The 27,759-nt window shown below is 67.6% G+C and overlaps 1 protein-coding gene across 1 annotated transcript; it reads right to left on the reverse strand.

Annotated features, from left to right (window-relative positions):
• On the reverse strand, nucleotides 1–27,699 carry RRP12 (ribosomal RNA processing 12 homolog). The gene is made up of 34 exons (XM_048857249.2): nucleotides 27,496–27,699; nucleotides 25,399–25,631; nucleotides 24,629–24,712; nucleotides 23,365–23,441; nucleotides 22,834–22,939; nucleotides 22,339–22,455; nucleotides 21,918–22,056; nucleotides 21,467–21,594; nucleotides 21,005–21,103; nucleotides 20,747–20,838; nucleotides 20,447–20,558; nucleotides 20,161–20,246; nucleotides 19,804–19,918; nucleotides 18,989–19,131; nucleotides 15,630–15,751; nucleotides 14,789–14,853; nucleotides 14,478–14,640; nucleotides 10,323–10,477; nucleotides 9,748–9,815; nucleotides 9,250–9,343; nucleotides 8,806–8,964; nucleotides 8,597–8,677; nucleotides 8,285–8,390; nucleotides 7,771–7,878; nucleotides 7,154–7,311; nucleotides 6,273–6,364; nucleotides 5,908–6,060; nucleotides 5,393–5,562; nucleotides 4,995–5,111; nucleotides 4,444–4,493; nucleotides 4,118–4,196; nucleotides 2,175–2,242; nucleotides 1,459–1,541; nucleotides 1–477 (listed from the first exon to the last, which is right to left on the reverse strand). The coding sequence occupies exons 1-34, from the start codon at nucleotides 27,632–27,634 to the stop codon at nucleotides 375–377; spliced, it is 3,864 nt and encodes a 1,287-aa protein (XP_048713206.2). The 5' UTR covers nucleotides 27,635–27,699; the 3' UTR covers nucleotides 1–374.
• Nucleotides 27,700–27,759: the final 60 nt, after the last annotated feature.

The following is a 27,759-nucleotide window of genomic DNA, read 5'->3' on the forward strand; positions in this document are numbered from 1 at the left end:
TGAGGTGGGCACCGTGTTTATTTCTCACCATGCTGGTTCAATGCAGCCAGTCACTGGCTCGCCCCACTCCCCAGCCTGGCTCCGTGCCAAGGCAGCTTCCTCCTCCCCAAAACAGAGGGCCCAGCTGCAGCTGGGAGCCCACCCGTGTCCGGAACAAGGGGGGCACGGGTGGCTCCCAACAAATCTCGCACCATCAGTGTCCATCTCCTCCTGCCGGGGCCACGCTGAGCCCCCGCCCTGCCCCCAACCACCAGCCCCAGGAAGGGCAGACAGGGCTCTGGGCGGGCAGGGAACAGCGTCCGGCCTGGGAGGGTCTTCGAAGATGGCAGGGGGTGTGGGGAGAAGGGGTGTTCAAAGCCCTGAGGGGCCCCACCTCACACGCGACGCTCCTTCTGGTGGTGCTTGCGGCCGGTCTGCGCACCCCGCTGGGCCCCCTTCATCAGCCCCTTGAACTGTCCCTGCATCTTCGCCTTCTTCCTGGGCGGGGGCAGGAGCAGGGGGCACAGGTTAGAGCGGGCACTGCCCAAAGCCAGCTTCAGAGCAAGCCACCGAGCTGGGGAGCGCCTGGCCTCTCCCAGCAGGGGGCGCTATGGGGAGGGGGGCAGGACACTGGCTGTGTGGGGGGGAGGGGGGGGAAGGGCTCCCAGCTACTCCAGCCCCAGCCTCTCCCAGCAGAGGGCGCTGTGGGGAGGGGGGCAGGGCACTGGCTGTGTGTGTGTGTGTGAGATGGGGGGGCCTCCCGGCTACTCCAGCCCCGGCCTCTCCCAGCAGAGGGCGCTGTGGGGAGGGGGGCAGGGCACTGGCTGTGTGTGTAGGGGGGGGGCTCCTGGCTACTCCAGCCCCGGCCTCTCCCAGCAGAGGGCGCTGTGGGGAGGGGGGCAGGGCACTGGCTGTGTGTGTGTGTGTGAGATGGGGGGGCCTCCCGGCTACTCCAGCCCCGGCCTCTCCCAGCAGAGGGCGCTGTGGGGAGGGGGGCAGGGCACTGGCTGTGTGTGTAGGGGGGGGGGGCTCCTGGCTACTCCAGCCCCGGCCTCTCCCAGCAGAGGGCGCTGTGGGGAGGGGGGCAAGGCACTGGCTATGTGTGTGTGGGGGGGCTCCTGGCTATTCCAGCCCCAGCCTCTCCTAGCAGAGGGCGCTGTGGGGAGGGGGGCAGGGCACTGGCTGTGTGTGTATGGGGGGGCCTCCTGGCTATTCCAGCCCCAGCCTCTCCTAGCAGGGGGCGCTGTGGGGAGGGGGGCAGGGCACTGGCGGGGGGGGAGGGCTCCTGGCTACTCCAGCCGCGGCCTCTCCTAGCAGGGGGCGCTGTGGGGAGGGGGGCAGGGCACTGGCGGGGGGGGAGGGCTCCTGGCTACTCCAGCCGCGGCCTCTCCCAGCAGGGGGGGCTGGCAGGGCCACGCACAGGGTTACGGAGCACAGGGATCTACTCCTGGCTTCACTCCAGTTCCACCCCAGCCTCACCTTCGGTTGAGCTTGGCTCTGTTCAGCGGGATGTAGGCGTAGGGGTCCAGCCGGCCTTTCTTCTTCACGTCACCTCGGCCTTTCTGGGGAGCACATGGGAGGGTGAGAAACCAGCACACTCAGGTCGGGGCAGGCATGCTGACAGCCCTGGGCAGGGGGCCCCGATGCAGCCACGGGGCCAGCAGGGTCCAGCCCCACCCCTCTCACCAAGCCCAGAGCCCGGCCTGGCTGTAGCCACCTCCAGGACCAGGCAGCAGGGCTGCAGTCCACCTGGTCAGGGGCGGCTGCTGGGCCATGCCAGCCCTGCAGAGACCTGCTCCAGGGAGGGAACCAGGCCAGGAGACCGTGAGGGCAGAGACACAATCCCAGGGAACGCGCCCCAGGGCCGGGCCCCCTGCACCCATGGCCAGGGAAATGCTGCAGCTCCAGGCTGGGAAACTGCCCCCAGGCGACTCTTCCTGCCGTGTGCAGGGCCTCGGGCAGCACAGCAGCTGTGCCCCAGCCCACACGCTGCAAAGGGGGGGTGCCAGGCAACAGCACTGCCCTGCCATCTGCTCCCTCCCAGGGCAGACCCCAAAGCCCCTGGAGACGGGGCCCTGCAGCCAGGGGGGACGACACCCTCCCATCCCCCCCCGGAATCTGCTTTACTCCACCCCCAGCCCCCTCAGCCTGCCCCCCTGAGAGCCCATGGAAAGTGACTCCTCCTGCCTCCTTACCTTGGCCTTGTAGTCTGCCCCCAGCGCCGACCCTGCGCCTAGCCGCCGGTGGATGCCGGAGCCTCCAGCTGAAAAATAGCAGCAAACGTGCATCAGATGCAGCTCCGGGGCTGAGATTGGGAGGGGGGGCCCCGGTTCATGGTCCCTACCCAGGGGAGGGCAAGAGGCAGGAACCAGCACAGAGCTGGGCATCCCACACCCCTGAGTTCTGCCCCAGGCCGTGGGCAAGGTGGGGGCGATCCCCGGGGCTGCCAGGGTGTGCCAGTGACTGAGCCCAGCCTTGGAACCAGGCTCCAAGCCCAGCGCCCCCGCAGGGACCCAAAGCCCACCCAGGACCCAGCTCCAGCCGCAGGAGCTGGGGGCGGGAGCCAACGCTGAGGCCTCGGGACGCCCCGCCCTCGGGGAGCCGGCCGGCTGCGCAGGAGCTGGGGGCAGGAGCCAAGGCTGAGGCCTCGGGACGCCCCGCCCTCGGGGAGCCGGCCGGCTGCGCAGGGGCTGGGGGCTGGGGCCAACGCTGAGGCCTCGGGACGCCCCGCCCTCGGGGAGCCGGCCGGCTGCGCAGGGGCTGGGGGCGGGAGCCAAGGCTGAGGCCTCGGGACGCCCCGCCCTCGGGGAGCCGGCCGGCTGCGCATGGGCTGGGGGCGGGAGCCAACGCTGAGGCCTCGGGACGCCCCGCCCTCGGGGAGCCGGCCAGCTGCGCAGGGGCTGGGGCCAACGCTGAGGCCTCGGGACGCCCCGCCCTCGGGGAGCCGGCCGGCTGCGCAGGGGCTGGGGCCAACGCTGAGGCCTCGGGACGCCCCGCCCTCGGGGAGCCGGCCAGCTGCGCAGGGGCTGGGGCCAACGCTGAGGCCTCGGGACGCCCCACCCTCGGGGAGCCGGCTGGCTGCGCAGGGGCTGGGAGCCAACGCTGAGGCCTCGGGACGCCCCGCCCTCGGGGAGCCGGCCGGCTGCGCAGGGGCTGGGGGCCAACGCTGAGGCCTCGGGACGCCTCGCCCTCGGGGAGCCGGCCGGCTGCGCAGGGGCTGGGGCCAACGCTGAGGCCTCGGGACGCCCCGCCCTCGGGGAGCCGGCCGGCTGCGCAGGGGCTGGGGGCGGGAGCCAACGCTGAGGCCTCGGGACGCCCCGCCCTCGGGGAGCCGGCCGGCTGCGCAGGGGCTGGGGCCAACGCTGAGGCCTCGGGACGCCCCGCCCTCGGGGAGCCGGCCGGCTGCGTAGGGGCTGGGGGCGGGAGCCAACGCTGAGGCCTCGGGACGCCCCGCCCTCGGGGAGCCGGCCGGCTGCGCAGGGGCTGGGGCCAAGGCTGAGGCCTCGGGAAGCCCCGCCCTCGGGGAGCCGGCCGGCTGCGCAGGGGCTGGGAGCCAACGCTGAGGCCTCGGGACGCCCCGCCCTCGGGGAGCCGGCCGGCTGCGCAGGGGCTGGGGGCCAACGCTGAGGCCTCGGGACGCCTCGCCCTCGGGGAGCCGGCCGGCTGCGCAGGGGCTGGGGCCAACGCTGAGGCCTCGGGACGCCCCGCCCTCGGGGAGCCGGCCGGCTGCGCAGGGGCTGGGGGCGGGAGCCAACGCTGAGGCCTCGGGACGCCCCGCCCTCGGGGAGCCGGCCGGCTGCGCAGGGGCTGGGGCCAACGCTGAGGCCTCGGGACGCCCCGCCCTCGGGGAGCCGGCCGGCTGCGTAGGGGCTGGGGGCGGGAGCCAACGCTGAGGCCTCGGGACGCCCCGCCCTCGGGGAGCCGGCCGGCTGCGCAGGGGCTGGGGCCAAGGCTGAGGCCTCGGGAAGCCCCGCCCTCGGGGAGCCGGCCGGCTGCGCAGGGGCTGGGGGCGGGAGCCAACGCTGAGGCCTCGGGACGCCCCGCCCTCGGGGAGCCGGCCGGCGGCGCAGGGGCTGGGGGCAGCGGGCCGGCCAGCCCCCACGCATGCTGGAGCCAGCACCACGCAGCCTGGAGTCACCTTTGTAGTGCGCCTGGGTCCCGTCCTCCGGCTCCTCGTCCTCCACCTCCTCCCGGAACCGGCGCTTCTGAGCCTTCTTCTGCAGGGAGAGGGCAGCTCAGCCAGGAGCAGCTGGGACCCCCGCTCCCCCCATCCCTCTGCGCCGCCATCCCCACCATGGGTATCTGCTTTGCTGGCGAGGCCCTGCCCACAAGGCTGTGCCTCAGGCAGAGACAAGGGCCTGCCCCGGGTCCCAGTCTCTCCCCTGGAACGAGCCCCCACTGGGGCCGCAGGGCGTGACTGGCCGGAGCCCTACCCCGGCCCTGGGGGCAAGTGCTGGTACTTACGCTCCGGATCCCCACTTCCTGCATCAGGTCGGCCATCTCCTCATCCACTCCTGCAAAGCAGTGAACAGCTGGGTCAGAGCCGGGAGCCAGGGCTGGGACCTCCTGCCTCGGCATAGCCAGATGGAGGGTGGCTCAGGGATGGACACAGCTCCCCTGCTGCTGTGCCCAGCAGGGCTGCTGGGGGGGCCCCAGGGCGCCTTTGCCAGAAGGGGAGACCTGCCTGCTATGGCTGCCCCATGTCACCAGGTGGGTGTGGCCGGGCAGCTCCACAGCTCAAAAGAGCGCCCCCGCCCGGGGTGAGACTGTCCCAGCACTGCCCAGGCTGCCATGAGCCCAGCAGAGGGGTGACCCCAGACCCCATGCCCAGGGCCAGGAGACATTCCGGGGCCCACGCCCCATCACACAGCATGCCAGCTGCGGGCACTGGGGCAGGGAGGGGGTGGCCCAACGTGGAGCATTGGGTGGGAGGAGGTGAACCCGGAGCAGGTTGCTGAGCCTCCAGAGGAGGTGTGGGGGAGCCGGGTCCCCGCATTCTCCACCCGGGTCGGTACCTTTGGCTCCCTCGTCGTCCTCGTCCTCGGGACCCTCGCGGATAACCAGGCGCCCGTCCGCCGACACCTTGAAGTCATGGCTCGCTCCCCTAGGCCTGCCGCTGCTCGGCTTCGTAGCTGGTTCAGCCGAGAGACGGAGGGGTTAGGGAGCCCGGGGCACACACAGCTCGAGCCGAGAGGGGCCCTGGCTGGGAACACGGCCGGCCAGCCACCCAACCCACCCCCAGCTGGGGCATGCCCATGGCTATCCCCACCGTGCACAGCCCCCCAAAGCCCAGCCTGCGTGCACTGGGCAACGGGGACTGGCCCGGACAGCAGGGGCAACGGCCAAGGTCCCCGAGCTGATACAGCCATGTCCTGCCACGGCTCAATGCTGGGCCCCATCAGCCGCTCCTTACCCAGCACCCTCTGGGCCACGTTGGGGTCCAGAAAGTTGAGGGGCTCATCCCCTTCGCCCTCCTTCAGCCAGGCTTGGCTCTTCTGCCGTGCCTGCTTCCTCTGCTCTCTGCCGCCGCGCCTCTCGCCCTCCTCCTCCTCCGAGTCTGAGTCGGCCAGGAGCTCCTCCATGCTGGGACGGAGAGAGAGTCGGCAAAGGGTGCTGTGCCAGGCCAATGCAGAGTGCCCAGCACGAGACCCCCCAGCCCAGCCCCGGGGCATGAGACACCCTCGCAGCCCCATGCCACCCCCAGCATAGGCCCTGTGGCACGAGAACCCCTCCTCAACCCCACGCCATCCCCCAGCACAGGCCCTGGGGCGTCATTCACCCCCCTCCCCAACTCCTGAGGAACCCAAGCCTGGGCCCAGGTGTCCCCGCCCCACAAGTCTCCTGAGGGACAAGCCAGGCAGCGCCGTGGCTGGCAGAGGCTCCCCACGTGCCAGGCCCTGGGCTCATGGGCTGCCCTCCCCGCAGTACCTGTCTCCCCTGGGCTGCACCGGCACCTCCTCCTCGCTCGCGGCCACCGCCTGCTTCAGGGCTCGCTGCTTGCGGCTCCGGGCCTCCGCCTTGCGGATGTTCAGCAGCACCTTGTGAAACTCGGCGGGCAGCAGCCCCCGCACCAGCTCGAAGCTGGGGCCAGAGAGAGAGAGCTGAGCAACCCCCAGCCTGGCACAGCCCCCTGATCGACACCCCCCGACACAGAGCAGCCTCCCCTCCCCTCCCCCAGACATGCACCCCCCGCCCAGCTCAAAGCCAGGGGACAGCCCATGCGCTGGAGCCCCCCGGCTGGCCTGCGGCCCGAGCACAAGCCCCGCAGCCCCCCGACTCCCCAGCCCGCTCACCCGAACTTCCGGATGAACTTGGTGAAGAGGTTTCTCAGCTTCATGCGGAAGTGACGTCGCATGTCGTCCGTCAGGCGCCCCACGGCCTCCAGCTGCCGGGACAGAGCGCGTCACCCCCAGTCCCCGGGACAGCACGCGTCCCCCATCCCCAGCCCTCCCCAGACAGCGCCCATCACCCCCCGTCCCTGGGACAGTGCCCCCCCACCCCCCATCCTCTGCCCCCCCCCCACTTGGGACAGAGCATGCCCGCCCCATCCCCTTCCCCACAAGAGAATGTGCAGGCACCCCCCTACGATCTCCAGGGACAGCATGCATGTTCCCCTCACCACAATCCCCCACCCCCATGGGACAGCACACTTCACCCCTGCACCATCTCCCCCTGCCCATGGGCCCCACTCCTCAGACATTGCTCAGCACTCCCCAGCCAGGCCTCACCCTCCCTGCACGGTCACCCCTGCCCCCCAAGCTCTCACAGCCCTGCCACCCTCCCCTGCCAGCTGGGAGGGGGAAGCTGGCGCTGGGTGGGTGCCTGACAGCGGGTGCTCTCCCTACGCGCTCAGAGCCCAGGCACTGGGCAGTCGGCCGGAGCGCAGTGACCCGTCAGCTGTTGTGGGAAAGGAGCCTCGCCCGGGCCCCCACGCTGCAGGGCAGGCCTCGCGTGGGTCACTAGGAACAGGGATTGGCAGCATCCACCTCAGGGCCAGGATTGGGCTCCAATGGCCCTAGATGGGGCAGGCAGCCAGCCACAGCAAGGGAAGGGCCCCTCCATGTGCCCCCAGCTTGTGGGCAGGACCCACGGACGCCTGGCAGGGACCCTGTTCTAAAGGCAGCCACTCCCTCTCTGGAGGCCCCCCGGCCTGCCCCCCCCGACCCCAACTCACCATGGTCTGGACGTGCTTGGCCAGCAGCTGGGCATCCACCAGCAGCAGGGCTGCCTTGAGGAAGCCCAGGGCGGCCTTGACCACGTCCCGCGTGCGCGAGCCCAGCAGCAGGCAGACGTTGTGCAGCAGCTGCTCCACCACCGCCAGCCCCATGTGATCTGCAAGAGGCACAGGGCTCAGGCCGGGCAGCGGGGTCCCCCCAGCCCCCCAGGCCGGGGCAGCAGCAGCCCCGGGGGGGTGGAGCCGGGGGAGAAGGCTGGAGAGAGTTGGCTCAGGACACGCTTGCCCAACACGACCTGTGCTCAGCGCCAGACCCCTTAGCCATGGGGCAGGGCCTTCCCTCTCGCCCCGCCTTCTGGCCAGCCTCAGCGCCCCTAGCCGCTGGCCCAGGGGTGCAGCAGGCCCCGACGGTGCTCCCCATGTGCACCCAGCGCCCCCGCGGCTGGGGCACTTCCCACCCCCAGGCCCGGCTGCGAGCGCCAGCAGAGGTGCCCGGGGGCTGCCCCAGCCGCAGGGAGTCGGACACCCCTTGCTGAGCCCTGCGTCCAGCGAGCAGCTGGGGTTCCAGCCCCCGCCCCAGCACAGCCCTTCCCACCCCTCCCCACAGAGCCCCTCACCTTTGAACTGGAAGAGGAGGCAGGTCAGCACCAGCACGGTGCAGCTGACCATGGTGACCGAGCCCGTCAGCCCCGCGGAGATCAGGAGCAGGAACCGCTGCATGGCACCTGTGCGGGAAGGGACGGCCCCGCGTTAGCTCGGCCCGGCCCCGTGGCAGCTCCAAGGCCTCCCGGCTCCGCTGGGGGCCTCCGCCAGGCTGGCCCTGGTGCCCGGCCCCGGCAGGCCCCACTGCAGCCCACAGCACGGGCAGGGGACTGGAAGGCATGCTGGCCACCGGGGCCGTGCAGGACAGGCCTTTGCGCCCCACGGGGCCAGGACAGAGGGGTAGGCAGGGCCTCCCACAGAGGGGGCTGGAAGCAGCTATATGGCTGGGCTGGTGGAATGAGCATTGGAGAGGCCTTGGCATGGATGGGGGTGGAAATCGGAGGACCCAGGGGTCCAGAGCGGGCCGGGAGCAGGGCCCAGGCAGGGAAGGGGGCAGGGCAGGCAGGGAAGGGGGCAGGGATGCCTTACCTTGCGGCGTGGGGCCAAAGCGGAGGAAGGCCTGCCCCATCTCCACCAGCAGCACAAAGGCGTTCTTGCGGGCCCCCACCGACACCTCCTTGGTGCAGAGAATCACCTGGCGGAGCAAACACCATCAGAACCGGCGCCCGCCCCCGGCGCCCCCCCGGCACCCGCTGCCGCTCCCCCGGCGCCCGCCACTGGCGCCGCTTGCACCAAGTTTTAGCAGCACTCTGCAAGGAGCCCGCTCCCATAGAACAGCCCGGCTGCGCGTGCCACCCCCCGGAACCCCCCAGCCCCAGGGGCCAAGCCCCCCCCGCTCACCTCTGGGACCAGGGCCACGACGAAGTCCTCGTGCTCAGCCGTCAGCTGCTTCACAATGTGGAACAGGCACTTCAGCCGTGGCTGGGGAGGGGAGCAGGGCAGCACGGTCAGATCCAGAGACACTCCTGTGCGCCCCCCCTTCCCCCCGGGCCATGCCGTCTGCCCCACGCCCACAGGTTCCTCATCGCCTGCCCCCAGCCCCAGCTCACCCTCTTGGCAGGGGAAGCAGTGCTCTGCAGGGAGCCCAGCAGATCTCTCTTCAGCTCCGCCAGGTGGCTGCGGACGAAGGCCTGGCAGGGGAGTCGGGGAGCCGCGCACACCTCCTCCAGCACGCGGTACGCCTTCTTCTGCATGCCATGCTCCTTGCTCTGTGGGGAGACGGCACCAGACGGCGTCAGCCAAGCCCCTGCCCACACCTCTCCCCCCGAGAGCCAGCCTGACCCCCGCTCCACTGAGCGAGCCTCAGCCAGAGACCCCCGAGCCGCAGAGCCTCTCCGCTCCCCAGATCCAGGGAGAGGCGTCAGGAGCCAGGCCCCCTCCAGAGAGCCTGCAGCGAGGGATGGAGGGATCAGGGAGCCGGAAGTGGAGCACCCTGGAGGCCCTCGCAGGGCGCCCAGTCCCCTCCCGCCCCAGCCCCAGCCTGGGCGACTCACCTGCAGGGAGGGCTGGATGGTGCGGTAGAGGGCACCCAGGGAGGACTCGTCGGTGTAGGGCGCCATGGCCACTATCAGGTCCAGGATGGAGAGCCTGCAGCAGAGGGGGTTAGCGGAGGGGAGGTGGGATGCCCAGGACTCTGCCCGGCTCCCTGCTGGGGGGAAGGATCTCAGCGCCACGCTGCCCCCCGCCCAGCAGCAATGAGAACAAGTGGGGGGGGGGGCGCGCACTGGCCAGGACCACACCGCCACCGCGAGTGAGACGTTCCTAGCCACCAGCAGAGGCAGGCTCCAGGCCAGCCCCCCAGCACCAGCAGGGCAAACAACCCACCCAGTCAGAAGGGGGATCAGGATGAGTCTGTGGAGGGGAGGAACTGTGGGGGTCAGAAGGTCCCTTCCAGCGGTCTGTGCAGTGCCCCCCAGCAGCTCGGCTGTGCCCAGGCCCGGGGATGGGGCGCCCAGGGGCGTGGCAGGCAGAGCGCTAACCTGCGGCATTACCTGGTGAACTCGGTGCTCTCGGGGCTGGTCAGTTTCTCGCTGGCTTTCTCCAGGAACCCGCACACCATCTGCAGGAGGGGACGAGCCGCCGGCCCGGGATCAGTTCGGGGTCGCACCCCACCCGCATAACCCCCGCTCAGCACGGCTCTGCCCACTGGCCCGCAGGAGGTGGCGAGCACGCGGCAGCCCCTGAGCAAGGCCAATAGTTCAGGCAGCGGAGCCTTGAGCCCCCCAGGGCAGCTCCCCAGGGTCCTCGCTGAGCCCCGCGCCAGCTCCAGAGGGAATTCAATACCTCATCCCTGGGGTGTGCTCCTCCCCAGCACAGAGGCATTACCCAGACACAGCATTTCTGTGAGGCCCCTGGCAGGGGGAATGACCCCCCCAGCCATGGTCACTCAGCATCCCGAGGCCTGGACTCCGCAGCGCCTAGATGCCAGCAGCTGGTTCTGCGGCAGGCCCCGCAGGGAGCTGCTTCCATGGGCTCCCCGGGCCATCGTTACAGCTGGCTGCGCTGCCCTATGCTGCAAAGCTACCCCCTGCCCCACAGGGCTGGTCCGGGCCCCCGCCTGCCTCACCTGCTGCTCAGTGATTGTCAGGTACGTGCGGACGGTGTCCAGCAATGAGCGCCGATGGGCTGCGCTCTCCCCAGCATCCCCCGGCTGGCTGTACACATTGAACAGGATGGGCAGGAAGTTCTTGGCAAAGCGGCCGACCTCCGCCCGCTCGGCGTCTGGGGAGGGGCACAGAGCAGTGAGGGTCTGCACCCAGGGCCCTCGGACTCACCCACCGCCCCAAGAGGGATGCAGCTGCTCACGCCTGGCACCTTCTGTGACAAAGCAGGACTGTTCTTAATGTTTCCTCTGAATAGTGTGGGGGTGCCTCAGTTTCCCCTAGGCAGTTCTTAAGTATCTAGGGGGTGGGTGTGACGAAGTGGGACTGTTCTTAATGTTTCCTCTGAATAGTGTGGGGGTGCCTCAGTTTCCCCTAGGCAGTTCTTAAGTATCTAGGGGGTGGAGTAAGGGTGTATGATCATTGCAGAGCCCTAGAGGGCAGGTGTCTGCAGGAGTCTGGACACAGAGAATGGCCAACACCCTGTTTCCTGGCAACTGATGGCCTGGGCCCTTCCCCCCCTTGCAAGGTGAGAGCTGAAGGGTTGGAGAACAAAGGAATCAGGTGACCTTCTGGCCCGGGAAAGGAACAAAGCCCAGAGGAGGAGGGGCTGGAGGGGTTTTCAGTTTGGGGCTGGCTGGGACATGGAGTGAAGTGCAGACGTGGTTGTCTGGCTCACTGCCCCCCAGAATGGACCCAGCTGAGGGGTCCCGTTCTCTGCACCTGCAAGCTCTGTTTTAGACCATGTTCCTGTCGTCTAATAAACCTTCTGTTTTACTGGCTGGCTGAGAGTCACGTCTGACTGCGAAGTTGGGGTGCAGGACCCTCTGGCTTCCCCAGGAGCACCGCCTGAGCGGACTCGCTGTGGGAAGCGCACGGAGAGGCAGAGGATGCTGAATGCTCCGAGGTCAGACCCAGGAAGGTGGAAGCTGTGTGAGCTGCGTGTCCTGAAGACAGGCTGCTCACAGAAAGGCGACTACCCCAGAGTCCTGACTGGCTTCATGGGGAGCAGTTCCAGAGCATCGCCCAGGGACTCCGTGACAACTGGTGGCAGCGGTGGGATGTACTGCACCCCGTGGATGGCGCTTCCTGCAGTAAGTGACTGGGGAGCAGTAACACGAAGGGGGATTGCCGAGGACTAGGCCTGCTGAAGGCTCAGAGAGGAGCGGTTTCGGGGGGCGGTTAACCCCTGGGAGTGTGTGACCAGCGAGAAGTACTGTGCAGTAATGGGGTCCCCCTGGGGACTGCAGTGAGCAGTCTCAGGGGCGGAGGAGTCTGCAGCTCGACCCTGGCAAAGAGGTGGTGACCTTGAGAAGGGCTGGCACACTAGGGGTTCTCCCTGGAAACCGTGGGGAGCTGAGAACACACGGGCCTGTGAGTCCACAACAACTTGGGAGGAGCGGAGTGATGGCCTGTCACCGTCTCCTTAAGAAGGACATTGTAACCCTGTGCAGAAAGAGAGGGTTGAGCATTGGAAAGTTCACCAAAGCAGAGTTAATCGTGCAGCTGGAGGAGGATGACCGCTCTAAGGAACAGATTCCTGACCCCAACTGGGGCTATAGCAGGATCTGGGAGCAGCTGAAGCGGGAGCCAGGCATCGCCAAGACTCCTGTCCCCGACCAGACGAGGGTCTTCATGATCGGGTTCCCCATCGGGGGATCAAGACGGACGGGATTGCAGCTGAGTCTGAGAGAGCAAGAGGACCGTGGGAGACAGCGAGAGCCCGAGAAAGAGCTGCAGAAGCAGCAGCAGCATGAACTGGCGGTGGTGGGGCGGAGAGGCCTAGGGGACCTCCCCGGGGTGAGTGGGGATAGATCCCGGGGGGCCAGTTCCGCAGGGAACCTCGAGACTAAATTGCTTCCCCTGGTTAAGGAGGGGGGGGGTGTGGATGCCCACCTCACTGCCTTTGAGCAGGCTGGCGATTTGAACCAAGGGGACCCTGCGGAAAAGCCCCGGTGTCTAGCTCCCTTGCTGGGTCCCAAGGCCTTAGACTCCGTCAGCCAGGTGGTTGGGGATGTGGACAGGCTCCCACTCCTGACCCCAACCTATATGTCTGTGTGGAGTTTCCTGGGGCCAGGCCCCCCGGACCTCCAGTGGGAGCAGAAGGTGATGGTCAATGGGGAGACATTCTTGGGGTGGCCAAAGGGCATGGGCTGCATAAACCTTCCCACATGCGGCCTGCAAGTGCTATCGACCACCCCTGACCTAAGGGAGGGCGTGAAACTGGAAGGGCCTGGTGTAACTCCTACCAAGGAACGGGAGAGATGCTGGGGCATCCATGGGAACATTGGTGGCTTCGAACTTCCCCAGGTCACCGGCTAAAGTGACCCCGCTCAGTTCGATCTCGAAGGGGGGAGAGATGTGACGAAGTGGGACTGTTCTTAATGTTTCCTCTGAATAGTGTGGGGGTGCCTCAGTTTCCCCTAGGCAGTTCTTAAGTATCTAGGGGGTGGGTGTGACGAAGTGGGACTGTTCTTAATGTTTCCTCTGAATAGTGTGGGGGTGCCTCAGTTTCCCCTAGGCAGTTCTTAAGTATCTAGGGGGTGGAGTAAGGGTGTATGATCATTGCAGAGCCCTAGAGGGCAGGTGTCTGCAGGAGTCTGGACACAGAGAATGGCCAACACCCTGTTTCCTGGCAACTGATGGCCTGGGCCCTTCCCCCCCTTGCAAGGTGAGAGCTGAAGGGTTGGAGAACAAAGGAATCAGGTGACCTTCTGGCCCGGGAAAGGAACAAAGCCCAGAGGAGGAGGGGCTGGAGGGGTTTTCAGTTTGGGGCTGGCTGGGACATGGAGTGAAGTGCAGACGTGGTTGTCTGGCTCACTGCCCCCCAGAATGGACCCAGCTGAGGGGTCCCGTTCTCTGCACCTGCAAGCTCTGTTTTAGACCATGTTCCTGTCGTCTAATAAACCTTCTGTTTTACTGGCTGGCTGAGAGTCACGTCTGACTGCGAAGTTGGGGTGCAGGACCCTCTGGCTTCCCCAGGAGCACCGCCTGAGCGGACTCGCTGTGGGAAGCGCACGGAGAGGCAGAGGATGCTGAATGCTCCGAGGTCAGACCCAGGAAGGTGGAAGCTGTGTGAGCTGCGTGTCCTGAAGACAGGCTGCTCACAGAAAGGCGACTACCCCAGAGTCCTGACTGGCTTCATGGGGAGCAGTTCCAGAGCATCGCCCAGGGACTCCGTGACAGTGGGGTAAGGGTGTATGATCATTGCAGAGCCCTAGAGAGCAGGTGTGTGCAGGGGTCTGGACACAGAGAATGGCCGACACCCTGTGTCCTGGCAACTGATGGCCTGGGCCCTTCCCCCCTGCCAGGTGAGAGCTAAAGGGTTGGAGAACAAAGGAATCAGGTGACCTCCTGGCCTGGGAAAGGAACAAGCCCAGAGGAGGAGGGGTGGGAGAGAATTTCAGTTTGGGGCTGGCTGGGGAAATGGAGTGAAGTGCAGACGGGATTGTCTGGCTCACTGCCCCCCAAAATGGACCCAGCTGAGGTGTCCCGTTCTCTGCACCTACAAGCTCTGTTTTAGACCATGTTCCTGTCGTCTAATAAACCTTCTGTTTCACTGGCTAGCTGAGAGTCACGTCTGACTGCGAAGTTGGGGTGCAGGACCCTCTGGCTTCCCCAGGAGCCTTCCTGGGCGGACTGGCTGTGGGAGGCGCACAGAGGGGCAGAGGATGCTGAATGCTCTGAGGTCAGACCCAGGAAGGTGGAAGCTGTGTGAGCTGTGTGTCCTGCAGACAGGCTGCTCACAGGAAGGCGACTGCCCCAGAGTCCTGACTGGCTTCGTAGGGAGCAGTTCCAGAGCATCGCCCAGGGACTCCGTGACACCTTCCCACAACCCTGGGATCCACGGGGGGGGGGGGGGGGGAGGAGGAGGACGGGACACGGCGGGACAGGAGTGGAGAAGGAGAGACAGAATCCAGCCCAGATGGGAAAGACCATTGGGCATTCCAGCACCCTGGGGGGCTCAGGGCGGACTGAAGGCCCTAGAGACTGGACCTCGGCCCTGCCGCACTGCAGCTCCCAGTCCGCTGAAGGATGCGTGCCTGCCCCAGCAATGTGCCCCTCCACCTGCCGAGTGGCCCAGCCCCCTTGCCGGGGGCACCCGAGGGCCCGGCCCTTACCTGTCTCGCAGCCCTTGCTGATGAGCGTGCGCAGGGCCTGGCAGACGGTGAGCCGCAGGTCTGCCCGCTCGCTGATGGCCGTGCCCAGCGTCCGTGCCAGCCCTTTGAAGGAGGCCGCCAAGTCCGTGGGCCTGGTGCAGAAGCCAGGCAGCATGGTCCAGATCTGAAAGGTAAAGGAGGTGCGTGAAGGGGCGGAGGGGACACCAGCCTGATATGGCAGAGCCGCCCCTCGCGAGGATCCAGCCAGCCTAGCTGCAGGCCCCTGCTCCTGGGAGCCCCACCCTGCGAGCCCCAGGGCCTGAGCCTCTCACCTGACACTGCAGCGTGTCATAGATCTTGGACTCCAGACTCCTCCCGGCCTGCGCCAGCTCCACGGCTGCAGCAAAGAGACAAGGGGGGCGTGAGGGCTGCAGGGGGTGCCTAGACCCTGCGGCCAGAAGGGCTCACTGGGACCCACTCGTCTGACCCCTGGACAGCTCAGGCCAGAGACCAGCCCCGCAACGACCCCAGAGCCGATCACCTGGATTTAAACATGGTCAGTGACGGAGAAGCCACCCGCCCCGGGGCGATGTTCCAGGGTTAATTCCCTGCCCTGGCACAGATCCATGCCTGATTACCTGCCTCGGTATATCTCACTCCAGCTGCCAGCCCCGGGTCGCCTTAGGCCTTCCTCGGCTAGACAGCAGCGCCCACCCTCCCGTACCCGTTCCCTGCGTGGGTACTTGCAGACTGCAACCCCAGAGTTAACCCGGGGAGGGGCATCCCTGGGAGCGTCCCGGGGCCACCTGCGATGGGGCAAATCTGCCCATGGGGGGCAGCAGAGTCTGAGAGACCAAAGGCACCACCAGCCTCTGATCTCAGGGCCCCTGGGGAGCAGAGCACCCAGACCATGGCCTCTGAACCCACAGCAGGAGATGGGCCAGGGTGCAGTTTATTCAGCCAGTGCTCCCCATCTGCCTGCCCTGCGGGGGCCATGTTGGCTCAGTGCCCCATGGGGACATGCCTTCTGGGGACAGCCCCCATGTCCCCCAGCAGCTCACCCCACCCCCAGTATGGGGACACCCCCTGCCTCCTGCACCAGGCTGAATGGAGGGGTTGCCTGCAGCATGGCTGCGCCTCGCCTTGGGGCCCTCCCCCACCCCCACTAGTTACCTCTGCTTTTCAGGGTGGCCGCCAGGGGCAGGAAATAGCTGGTGAAGAAGCTGAGCCGCGTGCCCTGGACGTGGTCCCGGATCACCGGCAGGAGCCAGCTGCGGGGGAAATCCAGCGTCTCCCTGTGGAGGGAACACACAGGTGAGGTGCAGCAGGGGGCGCTCCGCAGGATCGGTGCTTCGCCCCCCATGCTGGAACAGCGTCCGGGAGAACGGGCCAAAGGCTCACACAAACCAAACACTCTACTACCTACGCTGGAAGCAGGAAGCTGCCAAAGCGACAGTGGGGTGAAAGGAGAGCTCCAGGCAGACAAGGCCGCTGCGGAGAAACTAAATGAACTCTTTGCTTTGCTCTTCCCGGCTGAGGGCGCGAGGGAGATTCCCACGCCTGAGCCAGGCTTCTTAGGTGACAATCTGAGGAACTGTCCCAGGCTGAGGGGTCACTAGAGGAGGTTGGGAACAAACTGATAAACAGCAATACGTCCCCAGGACCAGATGGGATTCACCCAAGGGTTCTGAAGGAACTGAGACGTGAAACTGCAGAACTGCTAACTGGATTAAATCAGTTTCTGTCCCAAATGACTGGAGGGTAAGTAGTGTGACGCTGATTATTAAAAAAAGGTTCCAGAGGTGATCCCGGCAAACACCGGCCGCTAAGCCAGATTTCAGTACCGGACAAACGGACTGAAACTGTAGTAAAGAACAGAATTGTCAGACACACAGACCGACAAACGTGATATACTCGGGAAGAGTCAACATGGCTTTTGTGAAGGGAACTCAATCCCCACCAATCTACTGGAATTCTTTTAGGGGGTCAAGAAGCATGTGGATGCGGGGATCCAGTGGCTATAGTTTACTTGGACTTTCGGAAAGCCTTTGACAAGGTCCCTCACCAAAGGCTCTTAAGCAAAGTAAGGAGTCATGGGATAAGAGGGAAGGTCCCTCTCACGGATCAGTGACTAGTTACAAGATAGAAAACAAAATGTAGGAAGATACGGTCAGTTTTCACAATGGAACAAGGTAAACAGCGATGTCGTCCCCCAGGGGTCTGGACGGGGACCAGTGCTGTTCAACACATTACAAACTATCTGGAAAAAGGGGTCAACAGTTTGCGGACAATACAAAATTACTCAAGATAGTCCAAAGCTGACTGCAAATAGTTACAAAAGGGACCTCACAGAACTGGGTGACTGGGCAGCAAAATGGCCGGAGAAATTCAGCGCTGACAAATGCAAAGCAATGCCCATCGGAAAACAATCCCAACTATGCGTCCAAAACGCTGCAATCTGAATTAGCTGTTCCCACTCAAGAAACAGATCTTGGGGTCACCATGGAGAGTTCTCTGAAAACATCCACTCAATGTGCAGCGGCCGTCAAAAAAGCGAACAATGTTAGGAATCATTAGGAAAGGGAGAGATAATTAGACAGTAAATATCATACTGCCCCTATATACATCCGGGGCATGCCCACACCATGAACACCGAGTACAGACCTGGCTGCCCCCTCTCAAAGAAGACACATTAGAACCTACGTTCTCTGTAAGCTGCATGGCCGTGCAGCAGCCCATTTAGTGCTGCACAGGTGCCCAGGGAACCCGCCTGGGGACGTGCCGCAGCCAGGGGAGGGGCCCCCAACCTGCCACGGCCCTCCCCCAGCCCAGACCTGCTGGGGCCAGGGGAGGGGCACCTCCCACAGCAGAGCTGCCGCCTCTCCCCCCCAGCCCAGATGCTGCTGCGGGAAGAGAGAGCTGGGGGGGGGAGGGAAGAGTCCTTTCTCCCCACTGTAGTCCTGGAGCACCCTTCTGCACCCCAAAGCCTCACCCCCTACACCCAACCCTCTGCCTCAGCCCAGAGCCCCTCATCCCTGGCTGCACCCCAGAGCCTGCACCCCTAGCCGGAGCCCTCATCCCCTGCACCCAACCCTCTGCCCCAGCCCTGAGCCCCTCATCCCAGCCCCACGCCAGAGCCCGCCCCCTCCCACTCTCCATACCCCTTGGCCCCACTCCTGCCGCTTGAATTTTGTTACGTGCACCAACATGGAGGTGATGGGTCACACGTCGCTTCCATATTGGTGCACATAAAATTCATTCCGCACACGGGTGGGAAAAACTAGAGGGAACCCTGGTGAGAACTGGGAAAGGTGCAGAGAAGGGCAACAAAAGCGATGAAGGGGATGGAGCATTTCCCGCACGAGGGATTAAAAAAGCTGGGACAGTTCATCTTGGCAAAGAGACGACTCAGGGGGAGACGATCCAGGTCTATAAAATCGTGACTGGCGCAGAGAAAGTGAAGAAGGATGTGTTATTTGCTCCTTCACTTCATAGGCGCCGACTCCGTGGGTGCTCCGGGGCTGGAGCACCCTCGGGGAAAACATGGTGGGTGGTGAGCACCCACCGGCAGCCCCGCCGATCAGCACCTCCCTCCCGCCCACGGGGGATCCGCTGTTCCGAGGTGTGCAGAAGGCGCCGGGGCGGTGCGGGGCGGGAAGAGACCAGGAGGGGTTGGGGCCTTCACATAACACACAGAATGGGGTCACCGAATGACATTAACAGGGCGGAGGGTGAGAACCTCCACATGGAGCACGTCACACCACACAGCTAGCCTGTGGAACTCCTTGCCAGGGGATGCTGAAAAAGCCAAACGTAGAAGTGGATTCAAAAACCAACTCGGTAAGTTCCTGGAGGACAGGGCCAGCAACGGCTATCAGGCAGGAGGGGCCACTGGTCTGATCCAGCATGGCTGTTCTTATGCTCTTAGAAACCTTTCAGCGGGCCAGGCCCTCGAGGGGTCTCACTCTTCCTTCTGGGCTGTAGCACTGACCCTGGGGCTCCGTGACACCTGGGAACTGGCTCAGGAGGTCAGACGCAGCCTGACAGGAGGTTCACTGGAGCGTGGCTGGGCTGCCCAGAAGGGTCTGTGCTGTAGCCTTCACGAAGGGCTTCCAGCCCCCATGGCCAGGGGACTAATAGCCAGTTCCCTTGTTTGGAAGGGGCTGCCTGTGTCCCTGGAAACACTCAAAGCTACAGCACAAGCCTTCTGCAGGAGTCTGGCCTGGCTGTATTCGCTGAAGGGAGCCCCGGGGAGAGACAGGGACTGCTGGTGCCGGAGGCCCGGTGGGGAGTCCTGCCCCTGCAGTGCAGAGAGAGGCCCTGGGTCCAGCCCACTAAAGGGGTCACCCCCGGCAGACTGGGGACAGCCTGGGGCATAGACCAGACCCCATGACTCCATGCGGATGCGTAAAGGTTTAGGGCTCCTGGTACAGCCCTGTTGGGATCCGGTCCCTGGACCCCTCCAGCTGTTTGTCTGAAGGAGGGTGAGGCCCAGCCGTGGCTCCCTGCAGCCGTCCGGGGGTTGTACTTACTCCGTGCCATCTATCTCCAGGGCCACAGCCTGCAGCAGCACCTCGGGGCCCATGCTGGCCACAGCAGCCCCCACCGCCCGGTCCAGCTCGCTGGTGTGGGGGAAGTGTGGGGAGTGGCGCAGGTCGCACAGGGACTGGAGACACTGCAGAGCAGAGACGGGGTGGTCACACCGACTCCTCCCCGAGGGTCCCTGTGCCAGAGAGCAACCCCCATCCACAGGCAGGTGTCCCCCCCCGCCCCACTGAGACAGTCGCACGCCTGGCCACAGTCCGAGACCTTCTCAGAGCAGATCCCCAGGCGCTCTAGGTGGGGCCATGCCAGTGCAGCCACCTCTGAAGAGGAGCGCAGCCAGCACCAGCCAGGGTGGACTAAGGAGGCAGGAGCAAGCCTACCCAGAGATCTCTGGCCCCAGGACAGCACTTGGAACCTCCTTTGCCCTGGGGCAGGAAGGGCAGAGTCGGCCCACAGGGGCATGCAGCCCCTTAGCCATAGCAACCCGGGCTCCGGGCAGCAGGGTGCCATGCACACACTCCCCCACTCTGGGCCAGCTGCTGCAGCGTAGGCCAGCCCGGGTCTGGGAAGCCGCTGCTGGACTCCCGCTCCACCCTGCTACCCTGGAACGGCCCTTGGAATGCCCAGGACGGGGCTTTAAGCGCCCACTCGCCACCCAAATGCCCACCTCTGGGAAGCCAGCGCCACCGACCGACTCTCAGCAGCCTCTGTATCATGGGAAGCATTTGCAAGGCCCAGCCCCAGAGCCCCGAGCCCAGGCCCCTCTCCGAGCGAGCACCCAGGGCTCTCCCTGCCCCCTTACCTTCCTCATGAAGGGATGGCACTGCTTCCCGCACGTCTCGAAGAAGGCCCGCAGCACCTGCAGCACGGAGGCCCACGCCGCGTGGAATCGGTACGTCAAGCCCTCCTCCACCGCCCTGCAACGGGAGAGAGCACCGCCCGGGGCTCAGCACCGCCCGGGGCTCAGCACCGCCCGGGGCTCAGCACCGCCCGGGGCTCAGCACCGCCCGGGGCTCAGCACCGCCCGTCACTGCAGGACACACTGTCCCGGCACCCATCACACGGGGCTCCCCGTGGGCCAGGCACAAGAGCCCGGAGGTGGGGAGGGAAGGGGGCCACGGGGCAGCCCCAGCCCCACAGCCAGGCGGGTCCCGCTCACCTGAACATCCTGCAGACGTGGGAGGCGGAGGCAGAAACGGGCCCCAGCTCGGCCATGTGGGGAGCAACGCACTCGCTCAGCAGAGCCTGCAGGGGGCAGTCAGGACGGGAGGGGTTAGCCACGCCCCTCAGCCCCATGCGGGCCAGGGACGGGAGCAGGCTGCAGTGGGGCAGATCCCAGCGTGCAGCGCTCCACTGCAGCCTGCCCGAGCAAAGCCTGGTGCCCCGTGGCGGGGGCTGGAATAGCCAGGCCAGGGCGGGACGGGGGGAGCAGCTGCTCACGGTACCTTGAGCGTCTGGGTCGCGGCCGCCAGCACCTGTGGGTGGGGGGAGAGGAGGCAGCTCACGGCAGCCGTGAAGAGGCGGGGGAGGTGTCCCCAGCACAGGTCCCTCTGCAGCCTGCAAGAGAGAGAGGGTCCAGCACCAGGGAGAGCCCCCGGCTGCCCCCCTTCCTGCAACAGGGGCCCCCGCTCTCCCTCCCATCACCCCCCATGGGGTCCCTGCTCCCCTCCCCCCATCCCCAGGGGCCCCCGCACCCGACCCCCCATGGGAACCCCTGCCACCCCGATCCCGGCCCAGCCTGTTACCTGGCCAGGTTGCTGTGTGCCTTCTCCATGACGGCCAGCCAGGCCAGCAGGGGCTGCAGGTCGTTCTCGCTGGGCGTGTAGTCGTACAGGGCCTGGCAGGGCAGGGCGGGGCGGGCTCAGTGAAAGATGCCCCCCTCCCCGTGACCCTGCCCCCATCCCTCAGCCCCCTCCCCTCTGACCCTGCCCCCATCCCTCAGCCCCCTCCCCTCTGACCCTGCCCCCATCCCTCAGCCCCCCTGCCCCCACCCCGGCACTCACAGTGATGATCTGGGCGTTGAGCTCGGCAGACAGGCACGCCAGGCCAGGCTTGGCCGTGAAGAGGCTGTGGAAGGCCTGCATGGCACATGCCGTCACCAGCTGCAAAGGACATGGCGTTAGGGAGCGATGGGGGAAGGTGCTGCCCTACTGGGCCCCTCGATCCACAGGCCTGGGCAGATCCCAGCCCCAGCCGGGAGCCCCACGAACGCTGCACCCAGCGGGAAGGGGCGGAATTGTCCTAGATGGAGTCCAGGTGTCCCCCACACACACCCCGGTACCCTGCAGGGCCCCCTTGCCTGACCCCGCGGAGCTGGCCCAGGCCGGCAGGGAGCGGGCGCTGTGCAGTCCTAGCCCTGGTGTGTCACGGCCGGGAGACAGCGCCTGGTCGGTCCCGGGGCGAGAAGCTGGGGGCCGAGGACAGTGATGGGTCCCCTCCCTCCCGGAGCCCGGCCGGCTGCTCACCACATGGCTGAGGGTCATGACGCGGAGCAGGGTCTCGCAGCAGGTCTTCACCGCGGCCAGGGGCAGACAGGGCAGCAGGTCCCGGAGCAGGGTCAGGACGTGCAGGGTGGTGGTGGCCTCCTTGGTACCTGGGAAACGGGGCAGAGATGAACACACAGAACAGCCCCCTGCTCGGCCCGGCCAGCGAGGCCCCCATGACTGAACCCCTCTGCCAGGGGCTGCCGGGCCCCGAGAGCTCAACACCAAACCCACAGCATGCAGCTCAGGGGCAGCAGCACGGGGGCCAGGGTCCAAAAAGCCCAGCACAGACCCCAGAGCCCGGCAGTCACCCAGTAGCCCCACGTCCCAGCCAGGTCCCCACGCACCCCCCACACCTGTGCACCCCACGTCCCAGCCAGGTCCCCACGCACCCCCCACAGCTGTGCACCCCACGTCCCCATCCCTGCCGTACCTCCGGACTTCTCGATCTCCTGCACACAGAACCGGGCTGTGGACTGTGCAGCTGGGTGGTGTGTGGGAGCCGTGTCCCCGAACAGGAACTCGCTGCCCTTCAGGATGGAACAGACGCCGTGCTGGGCTTCCTTCCGTACCTGCCGAGCATGGGAGCGGGGTGAGCAGGGGGTGCCCCAGGCAGCCTCCTGCCAAGGATCAGGGAGGCCAACACCTGCGAGAGCCAGGGCTGGGAGCCCCTGGAGTGCACCCGCCTGCTTGACTAGCCCCCGCGGGGCTGGGACCCCTGCGCCCAAGGCATCGCACAGACCAAGCAGCTCCAGACCCAGGCCCTAGCAAGATCCTGCAGACTGGGGCAGAGCTACACAGGGCCCCACTTGGGGGGCAGGAGGGGGCACCCCACAGGGTCCCGATGGGCTCACCTTGGGCTTGGCATGGACCGTGAAGCTCAGCAAGCCGTGGTAAACCTGCAGCGTGACAGGGTAGCTCCAGGCTGCCAGGTCCTGCTTCCGTAGCAGCGTGGCCAGGCAGGAGAGCACCTGCAGGGAGAGACCAACAGGGACACGTGGGTATCGGTGCCACCCTCCCAAGCCAGGGCAACTGCCTGCCTCCCCCCACCAGTCCCCCAAGTCAGGCTGCTCGTCCCACGCACGCCTGACCCCCCCAGCCCCGAAAGTCAGACTGCCCCTTCCCCGCACCGAGCACCCCCACCAGCCTGACCCATCCAGGGACGGCAGGAACCCCAGGATGCTGGGGGAGACACACCCTGTCCTTCCCCCCCCGCACGCTCAGCACAAGGGGATGGCTCTGTACCAGTCACACCCTCGCTGAGGGCAGGGAGTCCGAGCCAGCTGCCCCAGCTCACAACCCCCAGCCAGCCGCACCCCAGTGACCCCCTGCCCACGTCCTGCACTCACCCACCGCAGGGCGGAGGAGGGGCCGCTGCCGGCCTGCGAGGCCATGATGCTCATCAACACTTTGGAGGTGTCCGAGAACTTCTTTATCAGCACGGGCCCTGGCACCCTGCGGGCAGGGAGGGAAGGGCGTCAGCATGGCTGGGGGCCCGCAACGGGGAGGGAGACAATGGGAGATGCGCTGCACTGCCTCCACCCCACACCCCCAGCCGCGATTCCCAGCCCTTCCACACCCCGGAGCTCAAGGGTGAGCCCCCTTGTGAGTGGGACCCTCCGACACGGCTGGTCCTGCCAGCTCAACTCGGAGACACCAGCCATCAGCGGCCACACGGCTCCGCACAGGCCCCTGGGCTCAGAGCCGCACACGTTACAATGCTTCCTGCAGCCCCATGCCTCCTCCCAGCCCAGCCAGCCTGCAAGCAGCACCCTGCATTGTCCCCTACACCTTGTTTCCATCCCTGGCCCCTGCCTCACCCTGCCCGGGCCCCGACCCCCCGGGGCAGTGAGACTAACCCGTGGGCGGGGGCGACTCACCGCTTCAGCACCAGGTTGAGCAGGTAGGCGACAGCAGCCAGCGACTCCGGCGACTCCACGGCCTCCAGCGTCGTCATCTGGCAACACAGCTGGGGTGAGTGGGGCGACCCCGCTGCCGGGCCCGGCGGGCGACCCCGCTGCCGGGGGCGGCGGGCGACCCCGCTGCCGGGGGCGGCGGGCGACCCCGCTGCCGGGCCCGGCCGGGGCGGCGGGCGACCCCGCTGCCGGGCCCGGCCGGGGCGGCGGGCGACCCCGCTGCCGGGCCCGGCCGGGGCGGCGGGCGACCCCGCTGCCGGGCCCGGCCGGGGCGGCGGGCGACCCCGCTGCCGGGCCCGGCCGGGGCGGCGGGCGACCCCGCTGCCGGGCCCGGCCGGGGCGGCGGGCGACCCCGCTGCCGGGCCCGGCCGGGGCGGCGGGCGACCCCGCTGCCGGGCCCGGCCGGGGCGGCGGGCGACCCCGCTGCCGGGCCCGGCCGGGGCGGCGGGCGACCCCGCTGCCGGGCCCGGCCGGGGCGGCGGGCGACCCCGCTGCCGGGCCCGGCCGGGGCGGCGGGCGACCCCGCTGCCGGGCCCGGCCGGGGCGGCGGGCGACCCCGCTGCCGGGCCCGGCCGGGGCGGCGGGCGACCCCGCTGCCGGGCCCGGCCGGGGCGGCGGGCGACCCCGCTGCCGGGCCCGGCCGGGGCGGCGGGCGACCCCGCTGCCGGGCCCGGCCGGGGCGGCGGGCGACCCCGCTGCCGGGCCCGGCCGGGGCGAGCACAGGGGCAGCGGGAGGGAGTGCCCATGACCCAGCTGGCGCTCCATGGCAGGGATAGCAGAGCAGGCATCCTCTAGGGCTCCACCAAGAGCCACTCACGGATCCCCAGCCCATCCCTCTATGCACGGCAACCGCCTGGCTGGGACCCCCGGCTGGACACCCCCAGGCCCACCATGGTGGAGTCCATGTCCCTCAAACTCACACTGCCTGACGGCTTCACCTCTGGCTCGCTGAAGGAACCACCCCCCTGCCCCAGGGCTCAGCCCCACTGAGCACAGCTGGAGGGGGAGGGGGGGTGTCCAGCACCTGGCCCTCCTAGCCAGAGCTCTGTTGCCACAGTACCCAGGGCCCTTCACGGAGACCCCCGCAGCCTCTGGCCGTACGCAGCCCATCCAGCTACCCCAGGACAGCCCAGTGCAGAGGGAAGGTCACAGTCCCTTCCAGCGCCCCCCAGCACAGGCTGCTCCCCACCTCTCGCTGAGACCTGCCCCACACACAACAACCACTCACCAGCGCAGCGAAGTACTCGGTCTCACTCTCCGTGCCGCCCTGTGAGCGGATCACCTCCGTCACCGCAGCCAGCACGGCACAGATCTGCGAGAGCATGCAGGAGGGGACGGGTGAGCACCACAGGACGCAGGCCTGGCCCCAGCGCACGCCGCCCCACCCCCTCCGCAGCGTCCGGGCCAGGCCGGGGGGCAAGAACCCGACCCCAGAACACGCTGCCCCCCCCTCCGCGGCATCTGGGCCAGGCCGGGGGGCAAGAACCCAGCCCCAGAACACACCCCCCCACCACGTCCAGGCCAGGCCAGGGGGCAAGAACCCGGCACCAGAACACACCGCCCCTCCCCCTCTGCGGCGTCTGGGCCAGGCTGGGGGGCAAGAACCCGGCCCCAGAACATGCCGCCCCACCCCTCCACAGCATCTGGGCCAGGCCGGGGGGCAAGAACCCGGCACCAGAACACGCTGCCCCCCCCCCTCCGCGGCATCTGGGCCAGGCCGGGGGGCAAGAACCCAGCCCCAGAACACACACCCCCACCCCTCCACGGCGTCCAGGCCAGGCCAGGGGGCAAGAACCCGGCCCCAGAACACACCGCCCCTCCCCCTCCACAGCGTCCAGGCCAGGCCAGGGGGCAAGAACCCGGCACCAGAACACGCCACCCCACCCCCTCCGTGGGCAGGGGGCAACGTGCTCACAAAGGCCCCAAGTGCACATCCCCCCTCCCCCCCGAGGCAAAGGCCAGAGTCTCCCCCGCCTGCAAGCTGAGCGCCCCACCCACCTCTCTGTGCGCCGCGGAGTTGGACTCCCAGAACCGCTGCACTTTGCTGAAGGTGATGTTGGTGCAGTCGCTCAAGCCGCTCAGGAAGGTGCGCGAGGACTTCTCGCTGACAGCGGGTCCGTCGTCCTCCTCCATGCGGAGCTGGGCGCCCTGGCCCGGCAGCTCCGAGAGCACGGACCCCGACTGCAGCTCATTGTGCAGCTTCAGGGCATCCACAGTCAGGTCGCTCTTCTCTGTGGGACGGACATGCTCAGGGCCGGCCAGACCAACACCCGAATTCCCTCCCCTCCCCCAGGCTGGCGCCCTAATCCTCACACTGCCATGCAGCCAATGCACCCAACACCTGGCCTCGCACGGGTCCCCCGGGCTGGGCCAGGCCTGCAGCGCCTGGGCCAGAACCACCGAGGAGGCAGAGCAGTGAGCGAGGGAGCAGGGGGTCTATAAGGCTGCTCACCGGGGTGCAGACACCCCAGGCCAGCCCATCCAGCCCAGCCTCCTCCCCCTCAGGAGGCAAAGCCTTAGGCGTGCTTGGCTGTGCTGTGTCAGGGCAGGGGGGTCCTGGAACTCAAGAGCCCTGTCACCATCTCCTAGCCAGTGCAATGCGGAGACGCCGGCAGTTTCCAGGTAGCTTCTGATTCCCGCCAAGGTAGCAGGCAGCTCTCACCACCTGTGGCCCCGGCTGTGGCAGGTAACCGTGCGTTGCCAGAGCAGCATTTCCCTCCCCAAGTTGAGAGGTGATGCTTCCAAACGGGTGAGAGAAACAAATCCCAGCCAGCGTTACCCGCAGCACCTGGGTTTTCAACACCCCCAGGGCACAGGCCGTGCTTTGGCCTCCTGCAGCTCCCAGCACAGGAGTCGTGCCAGGTCTGGTTCCCAGCACTGCCCCCCGGCGCTCATGACACCAAGGGGTTTATAACCCGGGCACGTTTTCCTGGCATCTTTCAAGTCCAGGGACCGTGGCCCGGCACGTCAGGCTTTGCATCACCTTCACAGAGGTGCTACTGGCTGCAGTGCAGTTGCACCCAGAGGCCCCAGCCAGGATCGGGACCGCTGTGCTCCGCTCAGACACGCAGGCTGGCAGGCCCCGACCCAGAGCCCGTGATCTTCCCACACAACCCCCACCTGGGACAGCGGACACATCCCACAGCTGCCAGCCAGACGCAGCCTGCCAACCGCCCAGCAGCAGGCCCCATGGCACGGTGCGGGTCAGTTCTGCCCCGAGACCAGCACCCCGATAGACAAGCTGTTCCCCCCAGCCCCATGCTGCGCCCCACTCCCTCCCCCGTCCCCCAGGGAGCTGGAAACTGGACTGAGCCACAGCGCTGCACTGGGCCAGACCCCAAGGACCGCCCCACCCCCTGCAGGCCCCAGCGTCTCCTTACAAGCACCCCAGGGGGGCCAGCCTGCACCACCTAGCGCCACAGGAGACCCGGGAAAGGGGCTCCGCACAGGGAGCAGCCTGGGGGCCCCAGCACCAGGAGGAGCTGGGTGTGAAGATCGACTGGGTAGCTTGTGCCCCAGGCCCCTCAAGGACAGAGTGCGGCCCCCCCGCGTCCCGCAGCCCCACCTGGCCCCCCCACCCCCGCTTCCCACAGCCCCGCCCCCTGCCTGGCCCCCCCACCCCCACCCCCGCTTCCCACAGCCCCGCCCCCTGCCTGGCCCCCCCACCCCCGCTTCCCACAGCCCCGCCCCCTGCCTGGTCCCCCCAGACCCGCCCCCTGCCTGGCCCCCCCAGACCCGCTTTCCACAGCCCTGCCCCCTGCCTGGCCCCCCCAGCCCCGCTTCCCACATACCCGCCCCCTGCCTGGCCCCCCCCAGCCCCGCTTCCCACAGCCCTGCCCCCTGCCTGGCCCCCCCATCCCCACTTCCCACAGCCCCGCCCCCTGCCTGGCCCCCCCCATCCCCGCTTCCCACAGCCCCGCCCCCTGCCTGGCCCCCCCCATCCCCGCTTCCCACAGCCCCGCCCCCTGCCTGGCCCCCCCCATCCCCGCTTCCCACAGCCCCGCCCCCTGCCTGGCCCCCCCAGCCCCGCTTCCCACATCCCCGCCCCCTGCCTGCCCCCCCAGCCCCGCCCCCAGCCCGGCGCCCCCCGCTCACCCGCGGGCCGGCTGAAGAAGCGGCTGCGGGCGGCCAGGCGGTGGCGGCGGCTCTCGGGGTTGCTGTCGCTGCTGTGGCCCTTCTGCCAGCGCCGGAGCTTGCGGGCGGCCCCGGAGCGGAGCCTCCCGGCCTTGCCCATCGCGAGCCTGGCGGGACACAGCAGCCGCGGCGCCGGCCACGCGGAAACCACGTGCGGCCCACTTCCGCCCTCTCTGCCGCCCCTTCCGGCCCGGGAGTGGGGGCACTTCCGGTCTGGGCAGGACG

This window comes from Caretta caretta, chromosome 7, assembly GCF_965140235.1.
Source record: "Caretta caretta isolate rCarCar2 chromosome 7, rCarCar1.hap1, whole genome shotgun sequence".
NCBI lineage: Eukaryota > Metazoa > Chordata > Testudines > Cheloniidae > Caretta > Caretta caretta.

Coding starts and splice junctions, on each gene's coding strand:
- RRP12 (XM_048857249.2), bottom strand. CDS start 27,634: ATGGGCAAGGCCGGGAGGCTCCGCTCCGGGGCCGCCCGCAAGCTCCGG. Junction 6,365..7,153: donor CCAAGCACGTCCAGACCATG/GTGAGTTGGGGT, acceptor CTGTCCCGGCAG/CTGGAGGCCGTGGGGCGCCT. Junction 2,243..4,117: donor GACCCAGGCGCACTACAAAG/GTGACTCCAGGC, acceptor GCTATTTTTCAG/CTGGAGGCTCCGGCATCCAC.